We start from the raw sequence: 25443 nt of genomic DNA, 5'->3' as shown, positions 1-25443 counted from the left end.
GGGAGGGAGAGGGGGAAGGAAAAGGGGACAAAAAGGAAGAGGAAGAGGGAGAGGGATAGAGATAAACATCAATGATGAGAGAGAATCACTGATTAGCTGCCTCCTAAATGCCCCCTACTGGGGAAGGCACCTGCAACCCAGGCACATGCCCTTGACAGGAAATCAAACCAGGGACCCTTCAGTCCCAGGCTGATACTATCCACTGAGCTAAATCAGCTAGGAGAGCATCTATTTTTAAATACAACAAGATCAAAGCAGATTATAACATCACAACTTCATCTTTCCAGCCTGTTTTCATTTTAAGGAAGCACATTTAATGACTATGGTATTTCATGTACACTGAAGTAAAATTGCAAATGTGACAAAAATGAAATAATTTATCTGGTAGAAGTTACTTGTTCTCCTGAGATTTGTCTCTATTCCTACTGTCTAAGCCTCACCAATGAAAAGGTGTGATTTTTTTAAAAAGTTCACAATGCTGTAAAAACTAGCTATCACAAATGAGATATTGCTGTAATGTCTCACAGTTTGCATCTTTTAAAATTGGAGAAATATGATTTAACAGCTTGAGGCATAGTTTTGTCTCAAAATAGTCCACATTTATTTATTACAACCAAGAAGTTAAGAATTATTCCTTTAGTATGTATAAGGATGAGATTCATATGCCTTTATACATGTAGTATTATTCTTATTCTTCTTTTCCTATATGTACATTATTTCAAAGCAATACTCAAGACTGGTATAAGAAAAAAGAAAATTAGGAAAAGTTAAATCTAGACTTTTCAACCACATTCATTAAAAAACAACTTCATAAAGATTAATACAATTTCTTAGGAGTCTTAAGAACCATATTTAAAAAATATTGCAATGAAAAAAAAAATACCATAAGCAAATGTATAATTTATTTTTGGAGAAAATAATTAAAACTAAGGTTTTTCCAATAAAGGGGAGCAGTAACAATAGATCATACCATAGCTACATGTTATTTACCACATTCTGTACAATGTGGATGTGCTTAACATGTATTCATAGATAATATGAACTTTTGAGATTTAAAAATCACAAATCCTTGTCAATGCTGTAAATTTACAAATGTTGAAATAAATACCTAGAAATAAGTAAATTTTAAAATCTGAAGCCTTTGACAGTGTTTATGGATCAACCCAAGTGTTAAGTAGAAATAGTACAGCAAATAAATTGACATTACTACTAGTTTCCACTTAATTTCTTCATAATATGGCTGTCTGGTGTTGCATTCGTGAAGATACTTCCTACAACCACATGGGTACCCCAGAGATTATGACGAATCACTTTACAGCAGCCAAGGTCATCAACAGAGAATCCTAAATGACGATAGCGTTCATCTGTTTCAAAAAGAGTGTTGTTTGTATATGGTCCAAAAAACTGGAGGAAATTTAAAAAATGAAGTATTTTCATTAGCAAGAAAGACAATAATTTTCATGCAAACATAAACACGTATCTATTTTAATATTCCAAATATTTTTAAAACCAAATAATAAGGTCACATGAAACAAATAAACTGCCTAATACCTCCTCTCCCCCAATACCTGTGCATTCTGGAAATGTGAAATGAATGATCTAGCAAATTTCATGTTATCTAGAACCAAATGCATCACATCACATCACCTTAAAGATGGAATAAATTTTAGACAATCATCTGTGGTTCATCTTTATCATTTACAAGAAAAGGAAGCTAAAGTCCAGAGTTAAGTTCTTCATTTTTGTCTATACTATATCTTACTTGACTTGGAGAAAAAAATAGTATATAATCCTATATGAAGATTTTTTTAAAAAAAATTACTATTTTAACAACAAAAAAAACACAACACCCAAAATTTAAAATGTTAGAATGTAGTTCAGTTATTTTCAAAATATAACTTTATGTTTATTTTTAAAATTGTTACTTTTCCAAATATTTTTTATCATCCAATTTCCTTAATTCTAAAAAATTATTTTCTTCCTTAAAGAAACTACAGATAAGTAATTTTTAACTAACAAACAATAAACACATCAATTAAATAATGATGGAAATAACTTTTTATTTTTAATTTAAAAATCCTTAAAGTGATGAAGAAACCTAAGTATGAGTGATAGGGGTCTCTACAAGTGGTGACTGCAATTGACTCACTGTGGTACTTTTTTGGTAAAATTGTGAGGTTTTTAAAAAGTCTTAAATGATCTATTTTAACCAAAGTTATAGTTACAAATGATTTCGCAATAATAAAAACCATTTCTACTTCAAGTTACATAACCCGGCTTTCAAACTTTTAATTTAATGACTCACCGCCAAACCAGATGATGGGTCAATAAAGTCAGCCCAATAGCCTTCAGCTCGAAGAGCGTAGCATATTTCCTTAGCACCATTGATAAACTGCAGAGAAAAAGACAAATAATATGCTCAAAATAGCAGGGCTACAGAATTTTATTTTTAATAAATTTTTAAATAAATGTTTTGCTTCAGAGAATTCCATAAGATTAGTAAAAACTTGTAACTGATAAAGTCATAAGGTTGTTTTCACCAGTCTAAAAGATTAATGGTTCATATAACATTTTCATTTTTTTTCAAGAAATATAAATTGCGTATTTTTTTCTGCTAAACTATTTCTTATTTTAGGAACTAATTCTAATCAGTTCTGTGCTATTGATTTCTGAATTTATCATGAACGATAAGCTATAGTTGCTATTTTGTAATGCTATGGAAATATTAGAAATAAAGTATGAAAGGAAAAACGAAATGTTCACAAAAAGATCTGAACCATTCATTAATTTGAATAAACATTAAAATCATATACTTGTTTGTGTCCTTCAAAAACACATCTATCCACTTTCAGTTGTGAAATACTTCTGAAAAGGTACATAAAAATAACAGGATAAATGGATGGGATAGGATGCTTACTTTTCATTATAAAACTGTTCCTTTTGTATAATGTATAATTATTATATACCCTGTGTATGTATCACCTAGTCAAAATCTTGGCCTCGCCATCCTAATGCTTATGATTACTTTATTAGCTTTATCGAAAGTCTAACCAGTGAAGTCAGTAACAAACATTAGTACCCAAATTAGAATGTTAAACAAACAAACAAAAAACAGATCATAAATGTTTAAAAACAAGAGGATACACCAGGCCAGTGTGGCTCGGTGGCTAAATGTAGACTCATGAACCAGGAGGTCATGGTTCAATTCCCAGACAGGGCACGTGCTCAGGGTTGCAGACTTGATCCCCAGTAGAGAGCATGCAGGAGGTAGCAGATCAATGATACTCTCTCATCACTGATGTTTCTCTCTACCTTCCTTTCTTTGAAATCCATAAAAAATATTTATTTATACCTATTTTTTTAAAAATAGGGTAGAGTTCCACTTCCAGCAATAACAGTAATAGGTACCAATCTTGTCATCTGCTGAACAGTATAAAAGTGACAAGAATATATGAGGCAACTATTTTTATACCTTGAATAACAATCAGACAAAACTTTCTTTGACAGATGGGGAAAAGATGAGGTGACCCCATATTTTCCAGTTTTGTCTGGGTATACCTTCTAGTCACAGGCAAAGAAGTGGTTTCCAAGCAAATGATAGTGTCACCGCACTGAGGAGGTAGTAGAAAACAAGAATTATGGACTGAAGCATATGGAATTTGTGGAAAAGATACTGAAGAAGAGGGAGATAAGCAAGCAAGGCTCCAGGTAGTTTGCAGGGCAATTGACCGTGGTGATATATCCTGAGCTGTGCACGCACATGGTGAGATTCTGGGAGGCCAAGCAGAAAGAACCAACTGAGAGCTGAATGGTGATATCAGGGTGTATGCAGTGCTACGTAATATGGATTTCTGGCCCACTCAGAGTAAAGAGCCTTCGCTGACTTAAGCTGACAATCTCAAAAGTAAAAACCTTAGGAATAGGGGCCATATACTAAATAAGAAGTTAGCAAGCTATCATCTGAGGGCCCAACCCAGATGGCTGCCTGTTTGAATACAGTTTTATTGGAACACACACACATACATGTAGTTGCTTCACAATACAAGAGTCAAATTGAGTAGTTGGAGCCTTTGGCTCACAAAACCTAGGTATATTTACTATCTGGCTCTTTACAGAAAAAGCTTGCTGACCTCTGCTATAGATGTATACAAGCTTAGCTAACTTATTTTCTCCCAATACTTGTAAACTAATGCAAAACATTAATACTGTGCTTTTTAGATTACCTTCACACTTAATATTTCTATTTATTGCCATATTTATTAATCCCCATATTCTTAAAAATAGAAAAACTACTGAATATGATGTAGAAAAGTCACTAGTATGTCGGTATCATGCAGAGATGTGCTATACACAAATACTGTAAGGAAAGAAAAAACCATACAATCAAATATTTGTCAAGTTTAACTAAAAGAATCCCATTATTATCATAAAAAAGATCCAGTTTAAATATTTCTCTTCAGATTTCTATTCATCAATATTGAATACTGACATCTGCTGGAAAAATACATTTAAATCAAAAAATATAAAATACCTATTTATCGACAGTAAAATATGTGATTCTAAAATAACCGCTAATATATCTAAAGTAGAAAAATCTATTTCCCTAAAAATCACAAGATGAAGCATATGCCATTTCAAAGCCCTGAAATGTCTATCTACCCTATTTCCCCGAAAATAAGACAGTGTCTTATATTAATTTTTGCTCCCAAAGATGTGCTAGGTCTTATTTTCAGGGGATGTCTTATTTTTCCATGAAGAAGAATATGGTACACATTTATTGTTAAATGAAAATAAAGGAAATTTATTACCTGTATATGGTACGGTAGTACGGTAGTAGTCAACACAAACCAGACAAACTGAATCCTACAGTATCAAGAATTTACTCATTTATTCAATGACAATCATGTCATCATCTTCTGAAACATCATCATAACAATCCAATTCCTGAATTTCCTGGTGAATTTCTTGTGACTCCATTTCTTTCAGAATCAGTGGACCAAATCTCTCATGTTTAGCCTGGGGGGGCCTTATTTTTTGGGGGGATGCCTTATATTTCACTCAGAAGGAAATCTGTAAGTAGGTCTTATTTTCGGAGGATGTCTTATTTTTGGGGAAACACGGTATCTATCTATCTATCTATCTATCTATCTATCTATCCATCCACCCACCCACCCACCCACCCAACCACACATAAAAAAGGCTAATATGCTAAGTGAGCCTCTGACTGTCCAACAGGTTGCTATGACATGCTCTGATCACCAGGGGGCAGACATTCAACGCAGGAGCTGCCATGAAGTGGGCACCATGGATCTGGCACCAACAAAGCAACACACAGCTTCCCCCAAGTGGGACACAGGTCCCACCATCAACTGGAGCAACGGCCTTCCAAATCGCAGCCAACACTGCCCATGGTGCTAAATGCGGCCTACAGCCCAGCCCAGACCAGCCCAGAAACAGTGGCTGTGGGCGCTAGGTAAAGGTATCATGTAGCAATGCCCGGCTTCCTCTCCCTAGCAACTAGCCTGCCTCCTTGGAGTTTCTTCAGCCCAGGAACACAACTTGCTTTATAGCCAGGTGCAAACATTTCACATTTTAACCAAATATATGTGAAGCATTTTCCCATGCCTCATTTCATTTGATCCTCACAGAAGTTCTGGAGTAGTTTGATAGGAGACTTGGTAGAATCCTATTTTCATTAGCTGGAAAACGGAGACTTAGAAAGTTTAGAAACTTGACACGACTGAAAAGAAGAAATGGTGGACCTTGAAAATGACTTCAGGTTTTCTCAACTGTGCAGGATATAGTCAAACACTGCTGCAGTTAAATATTTTACCCTTTGTTCTCCCTGCATGATCAACAATAATAATCTGCTTTGTGTTGATATTTACTACTGTGTTGCTCACAATTACCTGAAAGAGAAGTTGTGGTGCTTCACTGAGCTGGAAAAAGTTTAGCTAAATAAGAAAGCAGGCCTAATTAAGCAAGTTTATTCTCTCTATATAAAAGGCTAAATTGACTTGTACATGTGTGATGCAGATAAAGTTCTCACTGGTGCCAATTGCATGCATGTGTTTCGATCTGTCATTGTTGATCATGAATTTGGTTGACACTTCTATTATAAAGGGCAAATAGCGATATTAAAATATTTATTCTAATTAATTTCCTTTCAATGTGCATGAATCCGTACACTGAGCCACTAGTTGGTTATAAAAAACTGCCTTACAACTATAATGGATTAGTATCAAGAGGTTCAGAATCTTTAACTGGTCAAAAAATGCTATACACACAAGAGCTCTCTAGTGAGAGTGATAAGTATAAATTTAGTAAACATTACCTTGAAATGTAAATAAAAGTGTTTATTGCATTGCCTATTTAAATTTCAACTCTCTAAATTGAGATCTCTATCAAGTCAGAAACAATGCTGTATGCCTGCCTCTCTGTAATTTTCTTATTAACTTGCTCAGATTGTTGCCTACTGCATGAAATTTATTAGCAAAGCCCATCAAGGGACTTTTAAGAATTATTAAGTCGTCATTATAAAACACTGTTAATTGTGTAAATTATATTTTTACAAATGAAGAGAATCACACTTCCAATACATAAGAAAATATAAAATGATTGCTAACATTATTCTGGCTGGAAATTAGTAAAGGTAATTTTTTAAACTATAGCTAGCTAAGATTACCCAAGTGAGTTATTCCTAACCTGTCACACAGGCACAGGAATATTTCTATCTTTCAGGCAAATAAATTGATACAACTAAACAAAAAACCCTCAGAAAATTATATAATTTTAAAATTTAAAATTTGGAAGTCACTTCTTAACATTTCTCAGGTTGGTAAAAATGAAAAGGAAATGCTTATATACAAGGTAAGATAGGGTGAGAGCTTATTCACTAAGACAATCTTTTTCATGTCCAAATTGGCAGCACCTACCAAAATTTAAAATGAACATATCCCTTAATTCAGAATTTTCCTATTCAGAAATCTAGAGATATAAGTCTGTGCATAAAGAATATATGTACAAATATACTCACAGCCTATAAAAAAAAAGTTTGGTTTTCAACTTGTAAGTTATAATACTAAAGGAAAATTTTAAGTAACTTAAAAAATGTATGGTTTGCCCATGGGACATATGTAGATTTTACAAAAAATGAAATCTTTGTGTAATGTTATAGAAAGTTAAAATATATCTTCAGACTAAAAGCAAAGGACAGAAAAAAATGTGAGTATATAGTTTTTTATGACTATTGCACTGTACACAGTTACCATTTACTCCTTGAAGAAGACTGGGGTAATTTTCACTGTTTATTTGACATGCTTTAGAGAGAGAGAGACACGGATGGAGAAAGAAAGGTCAGACAGAGAGAGAGAGAGAGAGAGAGAGAGAGGGGGAGAGAGAGAGAGAGAGAGAGAAAGATAGGTATGAAGAGTGTATTTTTTTTTTATCCTATTTTCCAAATGTCCTAAAACAAAACTAAATTCAAAAAGAATTAAGGAAAGTATTAGAATCTTAGTTGTTCTAAATTGTGGCACTGATATTCTTAGAAAAGATGTAAGCTCTTTAATAATGAAATAAGTTAGTAGATAATTAATAAAGGCTAGAAAATACACCCAGCATTTTAAAACACTGGTCCATTCCTGTTTAAATAAATCATAAAATTAAATTGTCACCAATTGAAAAAAATTACCTTTTCTAAGAGAATTTCTCTTTCATTTTCTACCTCCTCACTCCACATCGTCATATCATTCTTAGTTTTCTGTGTTACGGTCAAAATCATTAGTTTGTTGGTGGCCATTTCTGGAAACAGTGATTGAAAATCTATAAATAAGAAAAAAATTCCGGGAAGAAAATAATTTGGTTTTAAAAAAGAGGATCAGTGCATAAAAACACTTCTTTATAAAGATGGTTAAGTTAAATTATTGTGGTACCAACTCAATAACAGGTTTATAATTGCATATTATTTTTTTAAAAGGAAGACAAACTTTATTTTGTTTCACTTCTGTTCTGATTGTAATGACTGTTATATTAATGACAATAATTCTGTAGAGTTACATGTTACGGTTTTATAATTTTTAAAAAAGTTTTGTTATTCAGATTTTTCTTATGGTTATGTGTCAGTGAATGTAATTATCCTAACATATAAAAACCCTGGGTCCGTTACACCCACAATGACCGAAGGCTTGACAACTGGAAGTCAGTCTTACAGTCAGCACTGGATTGCTGTGGAGACCCAGCACTGACTGCTGAGAGGGCTGTGAATCAGGCCTGGAGAGAATCCTGAAGAGAGAAGCAATGTCTAATCTGTAGCCTCTGTGCCAGTTGTTGATTAGCACTTGCCTCCCTCTTTCTCTCAGGGCCTGGCCAGTAGCTGCGCCTCCATTTCTCTCCAGGCCTCCACTGGGGCTGCTGATCAACTCTGCCTTTCTGAGCAGGCCCCAAGCCCGCTGACTGGAATAGAAACCAACCAATCAGAACCAAATTGGCTGGCAGAGGAGGGCAGTTGGGGGCGAGATCAGGCCAGCAGGGGAGGGCAATTAGGGGTAATCAGGCAGGCAAAGGCAGTTAGGGGTGATCAGGCTGGCAGAGAAGGGCAGCTGGGGGTAAGATCAGGCTGGCAGTAGAGGGCTATAGGGGGTGACATCAGGCTGGCTGGAGATAGCAGTTGGGAGCAACCAGGTGGGCAGAGGAGGGCAGTTGGGGGCGAGATCAGGCTGGCAGGGGAGGGCAATTGGGAACAACTGGGCCAGCAGGGGAAGGCAATTGGGGATGATCCGGCTGGCAGGGGAGCAGTTAGGTGTTAATCAGGCTGGCAGAGGAGTGGTTAGGAGGTGATCAGGTTAGCAGGCATAAATGGTTAGGGGCAATCAGACAGACAGTCAGACGAGCAATTAGGAGCCAGCAGTCCTGGATTGTGAGAGGGATTCCAGATTGGAAAGGGTGTAGGTTGGACTGAGGGACACCCCCTCTCCCCAGTGCATGAATTTCGTGCACTGGGCCTCTAGTAACTATAATAATCACAGAGGAGTGAAATGACTTTAGGGAAAAGCTACAGGGAAAAAGTTATTTAAAAATTTATTATCCCTATTCAATGATATCAGGTCAGATGGCAGGGAACATTTGCAAGACTCTATCTTGGCCATGTAATCATTTTCTTCCATACATGATAAAATATTAAGTAAAACACAAATATTGCAATTCCTATGGAGCACATTATTCAACACATTAAAAAATTAGTACCATTATAAAATATACATAAGTGCAAAATGCAAAGAAGCACAACATACCTCTTCGTAGCAATTCTGGGCATGTTTGGATTGCACACTCCACTTTGGCACTTTCAAAGTATGTTTCTGCATTGTTAATTTCTTGTTCAATAGGTGCATCATTACCCTAGGGGGAAAAGAAATATAAGTACATAAAATCTAGAATTCAAATAAAATATCTTGCCTGTTATGAACTTATCTTCCCTAGAAAGTTTTTTTCATAATCCTAATCAACTATTGGTGGGGTAGTAGTTTTTTTTTCTGATACACTCAGGATCTGAAAAATCTAAACAAACAAAAAACCAAAATAAAAAACCTAGAATGTATAAATATACTGATATAATGAGACTTGATATGAATAGAAATTGGCTAAGAAATTAACTAAAATACCATAATTGTGCCCTACAATGTTACCTCATTATATTTTGGTGATATCTAATTATCTTTCCTTTCATTCTGTAATTTGTTAAATGAGGATAACACTAAATTACAAAATAAGATGACTGAATATGCAGCCTCTCCTATAGAAAGGGCTTAGAGACTTTTATTCAACAGAAATTAACTGGGCATCTACTATACATAAGACACTGACAAGCACAGGCAATACAAAGGTAAAAATAAAAATAAAAATCCAGTCCTTACTTTTAGGTATATCAGAGCTAGTAAAAGAAAAAAGAGCATGAACAAATAAATGCAATCCAAAAGGAAAAGTGCTACAGAATTGTGAAGAATGTCTGCTAGCTTTATAGATAGGGAAGAAACTTGCTTTGCTGAGAGAAATCAGAAAAAGGTTGAAATCATCATATTTGAGCTAAATATTAACTGATATGCATGTTTGATAGGTAAAAAGTAGGTGCAATATAGGTTAGAAATTCAGGAGGAAAACAGGCCAGCAAGATATTACAACAGTGGTAAAGGCATTCAATGGTCAAAAAGAATGGTGTATTTAAAAAAATTAAAAGCATGCTGTAACTGAGGTACAGAGAAAGTAGGAAGTAGAGAGAGGTAAAGTGGAAATGATAAGGGTCAAAATTGTGGAAAGCCATATTTATACCAAATTAAGAATTTCTGACTTTATAATGCAGAATAGCCAGATAAGATATAAAAAGCTAATGGTAGTATTACTTTGGAAGATATATGGTAATGAGAAGAAGGTATAGACTAGTAAAAGCCAACGTATTAACCACTTATTGCTTTACATACACTTTCACATATAATCCTCATAGCTTTCTGGGCCTGAGATTATTATTATTATCACTTTAAATATATTTACTGTTGAAAATATTACATAAGTCCCTCTTTTCCCTCTTGATCTCTTCTAGCCCATCCCTGCACTGGCCTGAGATTATTATCCCCATTTATACATATAAAGAGCCAGTGTCCATAACATCCAAACGACCAAGAGCTCAACTGAATGCCAGGTTGTGGACACAACATGTGAGGGGGCTGAATTGTTGACCTCTCAGAGAGCGCGCGAGTGCAAGAACGAGAGCGAGAGCGGCGGAGACTTGCAGTGGGGACTTGCGTGAGGCTGCCTCATGGCACCCTGCATCCCTTCCTGATCAACCACTATGATTCCAAGCCAGTGAGAGCCGCCTCCAGGCCACAGCCCTAAGTCCCTTGCCCTCACCCCAGGCCTGAGAGCGTGGCACCGGGCAGGGGTGCCTGGGGGTCTGGAAATGTGGTGTGGGGGGCTGTGTTTACACTGCCACGTTTTCTGCTTCTGCCCTGGCCCGCGCATCTCTCTTCCCTCCCCTCGATAGCCCAGCTCCTGCCTATGTGCTTGCTGGGCAAGCCTGACTGCACTGGTGAGTGAGCCATGGTGATCGGGACAGCCACTTCCTGGGATGGGACGGCCAGGCTGCAGTGATTCATGATAGTGTCGAGGCCTGCAGGGCACGCACAGCCTTTGAGTGGTAGGGGTGGCTGGCCAAGCTGAGTCTGGCTTTGATGGGGCCAGCAGGAGCCCAAGTCCACCCCAACCCCACAGGTCCCAGGCGCCACTATGGCTCAGAGGTGAGCAGTGTATCCATGCAAGGTGCCTGGGTCCCTGCCCCATGCTTCAGGGGGAGGAGGCTTGTGGCCACTGGTGCCCTAGGCTGCACCACCTGCTGGGCTGGCAAGGTCCAGAGTGCTGGGTGCAGGAAGGGGACCTCAGCTGGGATCCTCCTGGTGCGGGGAAGGGGCCTGGCCTGGGCCCAGTAAGGAACTTAGGAAGTCTGACTGAGCAGGCACTGGTTTATACCAACTCTTACTTTACCATCTTTCTCCAGCTCTCCAAGCCAGCCCCACCTGCCTGGGGTAATGGGCTCTGGGCAACTTCCCTGAGCGCAGACTATGGACCTGGAGACCTTGAGGAAGAGTGCCAGGCAGGGCCTGGGCAGGGGCCGGTGCAGAACTATCAGGGAAGAGCTGCTTTGTTGTCTTGGTGAAGTGTCAAACAGACCCAAGGAGGAAACTGAGAGGGGAAAGACCGGGAGGCGTGAATTCCCAGAGCTTTAGCCACTTGAAAACAGCCCGGCCTGGAATGTGAGGTGGCTGTTTGTTAAGCTGAGAAGTGAGGGGGCTGAACCCCACCGTCGCTGGGCTGTCGGTCCAAGGCCCGAGCTTCCACCACGACAAGGAAAAAAATGGAGGGGGGGCCCGGAGGAAGGGATGAGGATTGAAGGAAACCATATCTAAACTTTCCCCAGCTCTCTCCCTCTTTCCACTGCCTACAAAACCCCAAGGCCTGGCCACAGTTCTGTCTCCACCTCTTATACCCTATTCTCCAATCACAGAGGAAAGAAATAAGGAAGGAGTCTGTGATGCCTTCAGAAAGTATCTCTATACCTGATAGGCCGGTTGCCTCCAGCAGAGGGAGGCCAGACTGTGGCTTAAGCTGTCAGTAGGACATCCCATGAGGGTTCCCAGACTGTGAGAGGGGGCAGGCTGGGCTGAGGGTCTCCCGCCCCACAGTGCACAAATTTTTGTGCATCAGGCCACTAATTCTATATATAGAGACAGAGGCTATGAAAGGTAAGTCATTTTCTCATTAAATAAATGGCAGACCTAACCTTTGAACCTAGATTTATCCTTTCTCCATTGTCCATCATTTTACAATATAACTAGAGACCTGGTGCATGAAATTCAAGCCCGGGTGGAGGGGTGTATGTGTCCCTCAGACCAGCCTGCACCTTCTCCAATCGGGACATCCCTCTTACAATCCAAAAATGCTGGCCCCCAAATGCTCACCTACCTGCCTGCCTGCCTGATTGCCCCTAACCGCTTCTGCCTGCCAGCCTGATTACCCCGTAACCACTCCCGTGCCAGCCTGATTGATGCCTAACTGCTCCCCTGCTTGCCCGACTGCCCAATTGTTCTCCCCTGCAAGCCTGGTCAACCCTAACTGCCCTCCCCTGCCAGCCTGGTTACCCCTAACTGCCCTTCCATTGCCAGCCTGGTCCATGCCAACTGCCCTCCCCTGCAGGCCTGGTTGCCCCCAACTGCCCTCCTCTGCTGGCCTGGTCACCCCTAACTGCCCTCCCATGCTGGCTATCTTGTATCCACATGGGGGCAGCCATATTTGTGTGTTGGACTGATGGTCAATTTGCATATTACTTTTTATTAGATAGGATGCTTCTAAGAATCTAGGTAAGATAAGGTAGCCTGGAACTCTGGCAATATTATTGAAAATTGAAAGGGCCACAAATAATATAAAAGCTACTGTAAGAGATAAAAGCAATGAGATTTCATTACTATTTATGGAGGTATGATGGAGAGAGGATTTAAGATTGGCAGTATAATTTTTATCTTGGGACAGTAGAAGGATAGCTAAGTCATTTATACTCCAGAAAATATAAAAGGACAGGTTTTGAGAGAAAACAAAACTAATTCAGTACTAGACATGCAAAGTCTAGGACTTGTGAGATATCCAAAGATGTTGGGCAGACAGAAATATAGACCCAGAAATGGTAGAAATAATAAGTTAGAAATTCTAAAAACACCACCTGAGAAAGGAAGCCAAGGGAATAAGTGACCAGGAATTAATGTAAAAGAAAAGATAGAGCCGAAACCGGTTTGGCTCAGTGGTAGAGCGTCAGTCTGCAGACTGAAAGATCCCGGGTTCAATTCCGGTCAAGGGCATGTACCTTGGTTGCGGGCACATCCCTGGTAGGTGCAAGAGGCAGCTGGTCGATGTTTCTCTCTCATCGACGTTTCTAGCTCTCTATCTCTCTTCCTTCCTCTCTGTAAAAAATCAATAAAATATATTTTAAAAAAAAGAAAAGATGAAGAACAGAAGTATATGAGAAATATCATGTGATTAGTAGGTGGAGGAGAAGCCAAGAGGACTGAGAAGGAATTATCTGAAATAAAATTATCAGGAGAGGTCAACTGTATCCAATATTAGGTTATCTAATATAAACCATAATAACTGTAAAGGGTTGTTGCTTTTAATAACATGGTGTTGATCAAAACCTAGCCTGAAACTATGTAGAAATGTGAAAAATGACAAGAATCAGGGGTTTGACAGAAACTCTGAATAGCATATAGCTTTCCACTTGATTGGGCAATGAAGCAATACTAGTTTTAAAAAACTCATTTAAAAACATTCATTTAAACAACAGCAGATTAAAAAGAACCCTCAGAAGTTGTATTTAAAATAACACAAGCTCACTTGTAAGTTTTCCTTTTTAGATTACTGCATCTGAAGAATTTCAGAGATCTCAAAATTTTCTGAAGTTTTTAAATGGGAAAAAGGAATATAGCAGGAATTTAGTCCACATACAAATAATTACAATTTATAAAAGTGAAAAACAGGGATCTAAATTTTCAGTAATATAAAAATAATCAAATTATCTCAAAAGACAGTTCTGAAGATTTAATTACCTAAAAAGAGTGTAATCTAAAGTAAAATATATAAGACAATGCCAACTTAAAAAAAAAATCTACTTATGTTGTTTTTGTATATATTGAAATTAAATATTTCTCTTTTACATTTTTCAATAAAAGTATTTTATGGAAATTAATATAGCATTATAAAAACAGAATATATGATATTAACAATTTACCTGAAATTCATTCACATATTGTGCCATCACAAACTCATGTCTTTCACTTGATAAAGGTTCTGCTAAAACATCAGGCAAAGTTTTATGAACCTGGCTTTTCTTCTGTGACATGGTCCCATTGAGATGACAATCAAAACCTATGTTCCCAGGAAGCTGGAATCTCTGGTCCTGAGGCCCAAATGGTCCCATTACTTCATCCGGCCATATTGTTCGAGAGCCTGAAAACAAACAACAAAATGAGTCATTTTCTCCTTAACAGTAATGGGAGACTGAAAGAATGAATTCTTTTTAGAATTGGTATTTTTACCTAAATGATAGACTTTAGAAATTTGTTTTTCTATGCAAATATAAATTAGTTTCGAGTTATTTCCAAATTGCTAATCAAAGCAATCAGATGTCAGCTCCTAAGCAAGTCCATTATTAGATTTAATAAAAGTACTGCAATCCATATTATTTAATGCTTGATAATTGTGAAAAAGAATATAGTATATCTTTACTGATATTAAAGTCCAAGATATATTATCTTAAGAGAAAAAGCTAAGTCAAAGAATAGTATTTATTTTAAAATCTTTTATTTATGTTTAAAAAAAGGGGGGAGAGAATCTAAAATGAAGCATATTGAACATAACAAGTGTTAACCTAGGGGAGGGGCATAAAGCTGTTGTTAATGATGGGCTGGAAAAACCTTTCATGAACCATATAACATAATGCCCTGTTTATCCAGCTGAATGAGTTAACAAGGATTAAATACTTACAGAAGAGAAATAGTGCTTCATTCACTTTTTAAAAATATCCTAACTTGTGAAAATTTCAAAAAGATCCAGGAAAGAATAAAGTAGAAAACTAAACAAAGAAACATGCAAGTAGAAATTTTGTTTACAGAAAAAAATGATTGCTGAAGACATCAATTGGCAATAAAAATATTTTTTAATTCTCTGCCCAAACCGAGTGACTAAAAATGGCCATATAATATGGCTGCTCCATCATTAGATTGTGTTACCATATTCATCTTCTAGAACTAGGACCAACATTATCCATCAACCATAAAACTCTTCCCTTTGAATCTAGATAATGTTTCATAATTCTTAACCTAAACACTCTAGTCTAATATTTCTTAAACTCTTAAGGAGTATTTAAGAATTATCAGAGTACGGGCCAGGTGGCTCAGTTGTTTAGAACATTGTCCCATGCACCCAAGAGTTTCAGGATCCATTCAACAAGGCACATAAGTAGGTTGTGGGTTCAGTCCTGGGTTAGGGAGCTTACAAGAGGCAGCTGGTTGATGTTTCTCTCTCCTTCTTTCCCTCTCTAAAAAATCAATAAAAATATATCCTCGGGTGAAGGGAAAAAAAGGTAAAATATGTCAGAAAATCATCGGAGATCTTATAAAACTGTAGATTCTGATTTATTAGGTCTGGAGTAGGGCTCAAGATTCTTCATTTCTATCAAGTTCTAGATGCTACTGTCTGAAGCCCATCTTGAGTAATAAGGCTGACACACACTAATGATTAACTCAAGTCAGTTCAAAAGCAAAAACCTATCAGCTATTTTTTAATAAGATTGGTTTTAAAGACTATTCAGATCTAACAGTCTATTAAAAAAAAAAAAAAAAAACAAAACAAAAAACAAAACAAAACAAAAAAAAAACCCATGTTAACAGTGGATTTGAGCATAATTTCACCTTGACTGGTTATTTAGTTTTTTTCTTCCAGGAATAGTCTGTTCATTTACATTAAAAAATGTTTGGTTTATCTCTTCTTGTTCCCCTCAACCAAAGCACTTATATTTAAATGAATAGCTCCCCTCAACCAAAGAACTTATATTTAAATGCATAGCCCTTGGATATGGGCAACAAGGTAATGAAGACATGGTGGGGGGGGGTAGGTAGGGGCTGAGAAAAAGGGGGGATTGAGGAGGGAAATGGAAGATATCTGTAATACTAGTAACAATAAAAAGTATATAAAAACAATGAAGATAAATTTAAAATAAATAAATTATAATAGGATTTTAACTGAATTTGGATTATAATCTGTAAAAATAAAAACAAAATTTATATCTTAAAATGCAAAAAATAGTCTGATTTCCTACTGTCTTTCTCCTATGAATTATTATTATTTTTTAAAAAAATATATTTTATTCTTTTTTTTACAGAGAGGAAGAGAGAGGGATAGAGTTAGAAACATCGATGAGAAAGAATCATCGATCAGTTGCCTCTTGCACACCCCCTACTGAGGATGTGCCCATAACCAAGGTATATACCCTTGACCGGAATCGAAACCGGGACTTTTCAGTCCCTAGGCTGACGCTCTATCCACTGAGCCAAACCGGTTTCGGCTATTATTATTTTTTTTAATATTCAGGATACAAATCCCTGAATGACAAATGTTTCATTTATTTATTTATTTATTTATTTAAACTATTATTATTATTTTTTTTAAAATATATTTTATTGATTTTTTACAGAGAGGAAGGGAGAGAGATAGAGAGCTAGAAAGGTGGATGAGAGAGAAACATCGACCAGCTGCTTCTTGCACACCCCCTACCGGGGATGTGCCCTCAACCAACATACATGCCCCTGACCGGAATCGAACCTGGGACCTCTCAGTCTGCAGGCCAACACTCTACCACTGAGCCAAACCGGTTTCAACACAAATGTTTCATTTATGATACATACATGTTTAGTCTTCCAAAGATATAAGCTGGAGTAATCAGAGAAGGGGTATAAAACTGAGGCAAGAAAACCTGGGGCATGCTCAAGTGAACTTACATTACACTGTAAGTAATGTGTTACAAGAAAAAAAAGAATTCCAGGCCCAATTCCTTTAGGATACATTACATTAAGTTCCTAAGAGCCCTCTCTTAATATTTTAGTGTGCATTATAAGTCTCCAATATAGCACTGCGGCATATAACACTTCTGAAATTTACCTAATCACATAAATTAAAAAAAAAAACTTTTTTAGAACAGGAAAATTATTCATAGGTTGGGGACAGTCTGGAACTGTTACTGAAAGTAGTGGGAGATAACCAAGATTTATTAAGGAAGTGACAGAATTAAAATGTTTTAGAATGATTAATAATGTGCAAGATGGAATTCATGAAGCAGAATTTGTAGAGGGTAAGTTACTGATTCAATAAACACATATAAAAAGTGACAGCTATTTAAAACATTCAGCAAAGAATGGTAAAAAGTGGTACGTGTAATAGCATTAAAAGATTTATTTCAGAGAGGGCTGTGTATTTTTGAAGATAGAAATAAACTAATGTGTAAGAAAGTAAGCTTTAGAAACCAATATTCTTTTATTTTTTTAATGTTGTAGCTTTTGGATATAAATATTTAGGCAGAGCTCTGAGTCTATATTCAATGGTATAAACTCAACTTTAGAAAATAGGAAACAAAACTAAAAATGTTTTGAAACAATTATAAGTAAAGCAATAATAATTTTTACTTACATATATCGGGAGGTGCAGTGGCCACATGAGACTCATCAGAACCTGAAGATCCTGCAGTTGAAAAGGCTTTGGGATTGACAACCCTTTTAACCAAAGAGTAAAATCCTGGGAGATAGGAAACCAGCCTGGCTCTGTTACAGAGCACCTAAAAATGACACAAAATTTTAAATTATTTTTTTCTGATTATAAATGTTATACTTTGATAACCTCTGGCAAATCACACTGCAATATATCTTTTTAAATGTATATTTATTCTTTTCATATGAAAATATTATGTATATTCATAATTTAAAAAATAAACACAAATATTAAATCAAACAAACAATATGTTACTTTTCCAATAAAGACCAGAATTAAGAGTGCTACACTAGAGAATGGAACCTCTAAAAATTGCACTAAAAAGGTAGCCCAAGTAATAAGATTCTTCTATTCTCAAAACACAGAACTTTCAAAACCTTTCCTTGGATCAAAACCTGTTTATTTTCTAACCCTTGTCTTCTTTCACTGCTATAAATTGTGTCAATTATCTCCCATGCCAACTTTCCTCTTGGTTTTACGGCAATGTCCACTTTCTCCCATTTTAACACATGCTTTTGCAATACATTTTCTGATCCTAAGTTCATTTCCTGGACTCTGAGGTGTTATAATGATTGTGTAAATGCATAAACTTTTAGTAAAATACTTGAGTCAGAATAATTTAATGCAAGGGCTGGAAAACTATAGCCAAATACAGTATACTGTTTGTTTTGATAAAACAAGTTTTATTGTAACAGTAACCCACTTATATGGCTACTTTTGCAATAGGATTAAATACAGTTGCACAGACACTTTATGGCCCACAGTCTAAAATATTTACTATCTGGACCTTTATATTAAAAAACTTAAAATTTGCCAACTTTTTAGTTTAGTGGAAAAGAATAAAAACAAATATGTCATCTGTAAAATTCTATTTAAATATTTGAATAATTAAGAAATCCTTGAAGGAGTAGAAAAAGAGTTTCAGGGAGAGTATATTAGGTTTTGTAAAAATTTGCTAGGGAAAGTGAAATTTCAATGAATGACTTTCAGGAACAAAAGTATGAAGCTGTAAAAGATATATTCAAAGAGTGACAAGTTCAGTGAGGGAGGATATAGGGGAGTGCAGTAAAAAACAGTCTTAAAAGTTGACTTGAGGGCAACTATAAAAGGCCTTGTATTTGGCACAGACAGTAAAGGGCCGGTTATATCAAGATAATAAATCAGAATTTTATTTTGTAGACAGGGAATGGAGTAAACTGATAAAAATATGATATATCTTAAGGTATGTACCATTAAGGGGAGCAGAGAGAATGGACTAAAGTGAGGTTAGAGAGGTGGTATAAAACTAGTTACCAGGATGTTGAAATAGTCTAGCCATTTGACACCTTACTCATTCTTTTTCCTTTTTATATAGTATTCTGAAATCCAACCTATGTGTTCTTTCTGACTTTATTTCTTACCATAAATTTAAGACAACATTAGAAACTGGTCTTATTCTGACAGCATTTGATTACTAATTTTACCCTCCCTTCTCTTACTTCACTCTTTAGTCACATAAAAATATCTACCTCACATTTTCCATATTTGTCTACCTCTTTTAGACTGCCAAAAGAGTTCTTATGCTAAAATGCCCCTTTCCCTCATATTCTAAGCCTTAAATATTACAACTTTTAAAGACCTGGAATAGAACCTTCTGAGTCTCCTAAGTGCAAGACTTTCTCCAAAGCATTCAGTCCACCTGAAAATTTAAGCATTCTCCCTTGTCTGTACCCAATCTGCTCAAAGAGACAAAGGTGGCAATTATTAAAAAAAATTTTTAAACTACTAGAGAAACTAGAAACTTTTGGGTGTTTCTGTAATACTTTAAATTTACCTTTACCATTGAGGACATTTAACAGATTGACTATGCCTCAGAATCTAAAATGTAATTTAAAAATTTAAATATCAGAAATATTTGAGCAAAGCCTCAAAATAAGAAGCTTAATAAGAGATTAGCTGAAAGAGGCAATATTAAATAGCAATCAATAGTATTAGTGACTTTGGGCCAGGTCCTTGTGGTAAGTGCTTCACATGTACTGTTTTACTTAATTTTCACAACACTCCTATATGCCATTACTAGTACTAACTTAAGTATGATTATTAAAATATTATTTGTGATCCATCATATTAACTTTGCTTCACAAGCAAAAACAATTTCATTTCAGGGAGATTATTTCAGAAGTTGCCTAATATTATTAACAATTATTTCAGCCTCTTAGTACCAAGGCCACTAGACTCTATATTTATTTTTCTTTGTGGTAAAACTTTTAACAAAAATTATATAATAACTATTCTAAGAAAATCTAATCACCAAGTTTCATTTTATTTGCAAAATAAACCAGCATTTAATTTGTCCATGGAAAGAGATGGCTGATGATAGTACTAGTTAGTTTTAAAATTTTCCTTTAACCTATATGGCTCTCAAATCTTTTATGGTTGAAGTGAAATATTTTGTGTGAATTTGACAGATTTTATGACACTGGGTCAACTGATGAACATAATGTTTACAAGTTGAAGCCAATAAAACCACTTCCAAATTAGAATACCCAGCTTATTTTAGTTTGAGGATAAGTATATATTTTATACATGACTAAGTTCAAACAAACCTAGGACTCTAAACTTGGGAAGATGACAAGCTATTTGAATTCAATTTTAAAATTCTTTTAGCATATAAATAGAAACAATCTTTAGGCACTTCTTAGGCCTAAGTTTTGTGAGGAGAAAAATGGTCTACACAAGTGGTCAGCAAACTGTGGTTCAAGAGCCACATGCGGCTCTTTGGCCCCTTGAGTGTGGCTCTTCCACAAAATACCACATGTGGGCACGCACGTACAGTGTGATTAAAACTTCGTGGTCCAAGCCGAAACCGGTTTGGCTCAGCGGGAGAGCGTCGGTCTGCGGACTGAAGGGTCCCAGGTTCGATTCCCGTCAAAGGCATGTATATTGGTTGCAGGCACATCCCCAGTAGGGGGTGTGCAAGAGGCAGCTGGTCGATGTTTCTAGCTCTCTATCCCTCTCCCTTCCTCTCTGTAAGAAAAATCAATAAAATATTTAAAAATAAAATAAAATAAAACTTCGTGGTCCATGCGTAGAAGTAGGTTTTTGGCTCTCAAAAGAAATTTCAATTGTTGTACTGTTGATATTTGGCTCTGTTGACTAATGAGTTTGCTGACCACTGGTCTATACCAAAGACTGAAAACAGGTCATCTATGAAACATATCCATATGCATCCACAGACATTTTTGTGTGGTCCACAGTGTTACACAAGAAATTTGAATTGAATATCAACAGTGAGAAACTATGAGATTTCACACAAAAAATGCAGATTTTTAACTGTTCTTGAAGATCTGGCAGCAATGATTCAGATTCCCAGAAGACAATAGTTAACAACAAATGCTGTGGCTAAGGAAGGCTGCTCCCTTTATATCAGAAGTAGACATTTCAGTTTGTCAAAATCCCCATCAATGCCTCTTAATTTACCTATCTGCTGAAGCATGGGCATTTTGATCCTTGCTACGTATGCTCATACATGGTTAAGACACACATATCTGCATATTTTATTAGTAACATCCATTCAATGTTTACAATGCATATAAATACCAAATTTGAAAATTAATTTTATATGACCTTCTTTCTAACAATAAGAGGGCTTACAAAATAGCTTCCAAATTGTTTACCCTAATGTATAAAGCCAGGTCAAATATTAGCATTCTACTCTAATTAATGTCTCTCCTTTGAAAGTACCATGTGCTTCTTTACAATGTTCCCTTTCTGTGGTTATGGCTGGGTAAAAATTCATCTTACATGGCCAAGACTAGTGGTCTACTTTTATAACTTGTCCCTATAGTCACATCATTAGACTCTCCCTGAATACATCAGGTTCAATTACAGAAACACTATTCTGGGTATCTGTTGCCATATTAATCTTCCTCACACACCGCTCTGACTAAATCATCATGATTTAAAAAATGTCTACATTACTGTTTGGCATTCAAGGCTCTCTATTATTTGATCAGAATTCTAGAATACAAACTTATTTCCCAGTAATTTTATCTACATATCTTATACTTGGGAAGGCAAAATTCTTGATTTTTGAAAGGGGGAGAGTTTTTTGGATTATATATACTCCTGTTCTTCCCACTTACACCTTAGATTCTCTGAATCCGATTCTTTCACAAAACTCAAATTAAACACTTCTCAGATGAAGTGATCCCAGGTCCCTACTTTCCCTTCTCCACAAAGCTGAATCCACATTGTACCGTGTGTGTAGCTTTAAAAAAAAAAAAAAAATCACTTCCTACTTTTATTGCTGTTTCCCTTTATATTTCACATCCCCTACCATAAGAACGCCATATGCTAGGGCGTGTCCGATTAATAACTGGACAGTGACAGTCAATAAATAGCTTTAGTCTGTGTGAATAGTATCTCTTGCTTTCATTTTGCTGGGTTTGGAAAGTTACTTGCTGTGCTAAACTTGCTACAAAACATCCAGTTTGGCTAACAAAGAATTTAAAAACAGATCCGAAATATTTTACTGAAATAATAATCTGAATGTATTTCTAAAACTGAGTTTGTAGAAACAAGTACACCTTTACTTGAAAAAGGATGCGTTCAAGCTACTGTCAAGGCGGAGAACATCATTCATTTCTCGCCCCTTGCTTCCCTGGGCATTTATTTTCCAGCGACTTTTCTACCCTTTTTCAACTGGTGGCACACTAAACTAATTACTAAAATTCTGAAGCGCGCACACACAGTATTTTGCCCATCTGACCACAAAAATAGACATGAACTTGACTCCTTCACTCCGATCGGCTGCTGTCATGTCTGATCTGACCATCCCAGGGGAAGGGTTCAGGGCCTGTCAGCCCAGGCGCTGCAGCTCTGCCATCCCCGCGGCTCACCCATCGGGTGGGAATCGCTGCGCTAAGCCGTCTAAGTCCGGAAAAACATGGTGTCACCAACACCCTCTCAAACCCGACCTCCCCCTTTCCCCAACAAGCGGCCGGACGGGTGCTGTCGGACTAAGCCGCCTCTTCGGGGCTTGTTTACTCACATTGGCCATTTCTGGCGGAGAGAGCAGACAGAGAGGATCTTCCCTTCCGCAGAGTCACTCCTGGGAAAGGACAAAACCACAGGCTAGTGGAGGATCAGGCTTTAACGGCGGGCCGCTCGGAAACGGCCTGTGTGTGTGTGTCCCTGATCACGAAGGATCAGCGTCCAGGTTCGGTCCATCCAAGGAGACCGAGCTCGGCTCGGCCCGGCCCGGCCCGGCCCAGACCCCCGCCCGCCCCCGCCCCGCCCCGGAGGCCCGCGCTCGGGGCCCTTGGCGCGCCCCGCAGCCAACACCTCGGGCCAGACCCGGGCAGCAGTGGGGGGCCTGCGCCCAGGCCCGGTCCTGAGGGCGGAGCGGGCGTTTTAACACAGGTCGGGGCGGCCATCCAGCAGCTCCAAACAAAGGTTCCAGCTGCACGGGAAGAGTGAGGACGCGAAAAGGGGGCTGAAGCCAGAGTGACAGGACGAAATGGGGGCAGAGACGTGGCCCTGTGGGAATGGGAGCAACACCAAGAGCGGTGGCCCGAAGACGGGCGAATGTGGAGGGGCTTCCGCGGGCGGAAACCATCCATACCTGCCACCGCCGCCGCTTCCAGCTGTCCCAGACCCCGACTCTTCCCGCCGCGAAGATGGCGGCGGCGGCGGCAGCTGGGTCGCGCCTGCGCGGACAGTGACGAGGCGGAGGAAGTTGCTTCCGAGCGAATGGATGGAGAGGATCGTCGATCCGACGCTGCGCACGCGCACATGAGGCCTAGGCGGAGCCGACCTCCCATTGGCTCGTCCGGGCCAACAATGTGGGAGGAGAAAAGGTGAAGTCAGAGTGACTTAGAGGAATGGCCTGGAGGGCCCCCGACCTGGGTTAGGCTTTCATCTCGTTTTGTTCATTAACTTACTGATCCAGTTCATACATTGCCCTCACCCCAGAGTTTTCTTACAGCCCCCAGTAAATAGTCTCCTGCTCTTTGTATCTTACTCTATTATTCATGACTCACTGTTTTTGAGCATAGGGCACCTAGGTTTTTCTTTGCCCATCAGCCTTTAATAGGCTCAAAATATATATTAGTTAATTACAACAAAAATTAATTTTTATTTATCAACTTAATTTTTATCAATGCTATTTTTTAATTAACCGAAATCCATACTTTATTCATACTAACATTTCTATTGTTACTTAATCTCTTTATTTTTAATTTCCTTACTTTTTAAAAATATATATTTTTTTAGTAATTCAGAGAGGAAGGGAGAGGGAGAGAAAGATAGAAACATCAATGATGAGAAAGAATCACTGACTGCCTCCTGAATGCTGCTGCCCCCCACTGGGGATGGAGCCTGCAACCAGGTATATGCCCTTGTCCAGAATTGAATCCAGGACCCCCTCAGTCCACAGGCTGACGATCCATCCACTGAGCCAAAACAGCCAGAGCTTCCTTACTTCCATTAAAAAAAATTATATATATATATATAAAATTGATTTCAGAAAGGAATAGAGAGGGAGATAGAAACATCAATGATAAGAGAGAATCATTGATCAGCTGCTTCCTGAACACCCACTTCTAGGCATGGATCCCTCAACCCAGGCATGTGCTCTGACGAGAAATCAAACCATGACCTCCTGGTTTATAGGTTGATGCTCAACCTCTAGCCTCTCCAATGTGCTCATGACTTATAAAGTGGGTATAATAATAGTGCCCACCTCATAAAGATTGTGAAGATTAAATTAGTTAATATATAGCTAATACTTATGTATTAATCTGTACACACACACAACCTAGTACTTGGGAGTCACACAGAACCTCTGAGAAGCACCATTGATCTCACTGTTGAAGTTGCTTACAACTCATTTTTTCATGCCTCAAGATTTCTCTTTCATTTTGGCTTACTAGTCCAGATTATATAACAAGATTTCTGGTTGTAAGCTTTTTGAAATTGGAAACTATGTGCATTCATATTTGCCATGATAGAAAATCATCCATCAAGGAGATAAAAGGAGTCAGTGAGCAGCAGTATGACAGGAGGCTGTAAGGAATAACTTCATAGCAGAGGTAATGCTTGGACTGTTTTGAAAGATGAGTGAGTAGGTATTTGCCTGAATGCCAGAAAAAGATGTAGAGTGTTGAGGACATTTCAGGCAAATGAAGCAGTGTGAATAGAGATATGGACTCCAAAACACTATGGGAAGTTGGGGAGACACACAGGTTGGAGTTGACAGGAGCCAGTCAGCCAGCCTTCTGTGCAATACTAAGGTAGATGTAATACCGGAAGCAACAGGAAGCAACTGGGCAGATTTAAGCAGAGTCATGGCATTATCAGATGTGTGTCTTGAGGAGATCCCCTGGCTTCAGTGTAGAGCAGGGATGGAGAACATCTGGCCAGTGGGTTGTATATGGCCCTCAAAATCATCTAGTCTGGCCCTGCCAAGGCATTAGGGGTGAGTTAGTTAAATGTCTGACCAAACATAGCAGGCTAGATTTTTAAGGTGAAAATTCTGTATGGGCTGAAAATGATGTTATAAATATTCAAGAGGCCCTTGGCAGAAAAAAAAGTTCCCCACCCAGGTGTGAGATA

General features: G+C 37.8%; 1 protein-coding gene across 2 annotated transcripts; it reads right to left on the bottom strand.

Annotated features, from left to right (window-relative positions):
- Positions 1 to 880: 880 nt before the first annotated feature.
- On the bottom strand, positions 881 to 23529 carry MMADHC (metabolism of cobalamin associated D). Of its 2 annotated transcripts, XM_036420560.2 has the most exons (8): positions 23453 to 23529; positions 22880 to 22939; positions 17770 to 17914; positions 14318 to 14535; positions 9288 to 9393; positions 7691 to 7821; positions 2306 to 2392; positions 881 to 1404 (listed from the first exon to the last, which is right to left on the bottom strand). In XM_036420560.2, exons 2-8 carry the CDS (start codon positions 22886 to 22888, stop codon positions 1210 to 1212), a joined length of 891 nt encoding a protein of 296 aa, XP_036276453.1. In that variant the 5' UTR covers positions 22889 to 22939; positions 23453 to 23529; the 3' UTR covers positions 881 to 1209. The 2 variants fall into 2 exon arrangements, with proteins under 2 accessions (XP_036276453.1, XP_036276454.1); XM_036420561.2 differs by lacking the exon at positions 2306 to 2392.
- Between the last annotated feature and the right edge of the window lie 1914 nt (positions 23530 to 25443).

This window comes from Pipistrellus kuhlii, unplaced genomic scaffold (genome assembly GCF_014108245.1).
Source record: "Pipistrellus kuhlii isolate mPipKuh1 unplaced genomic scaffold, mPipKuh1.p scaffold_m20_p_7, whole genome shotgun sequence".
NCBI lineage: Eukaryota > Metazoa > Chordata > Mammalia > Chiroptera > Vespertilionidae > Pipistrellus > Pipistrellus kuhlii.
This window is presented reverse-complemented; position numbering and strand designations above follow the sequence as displayed.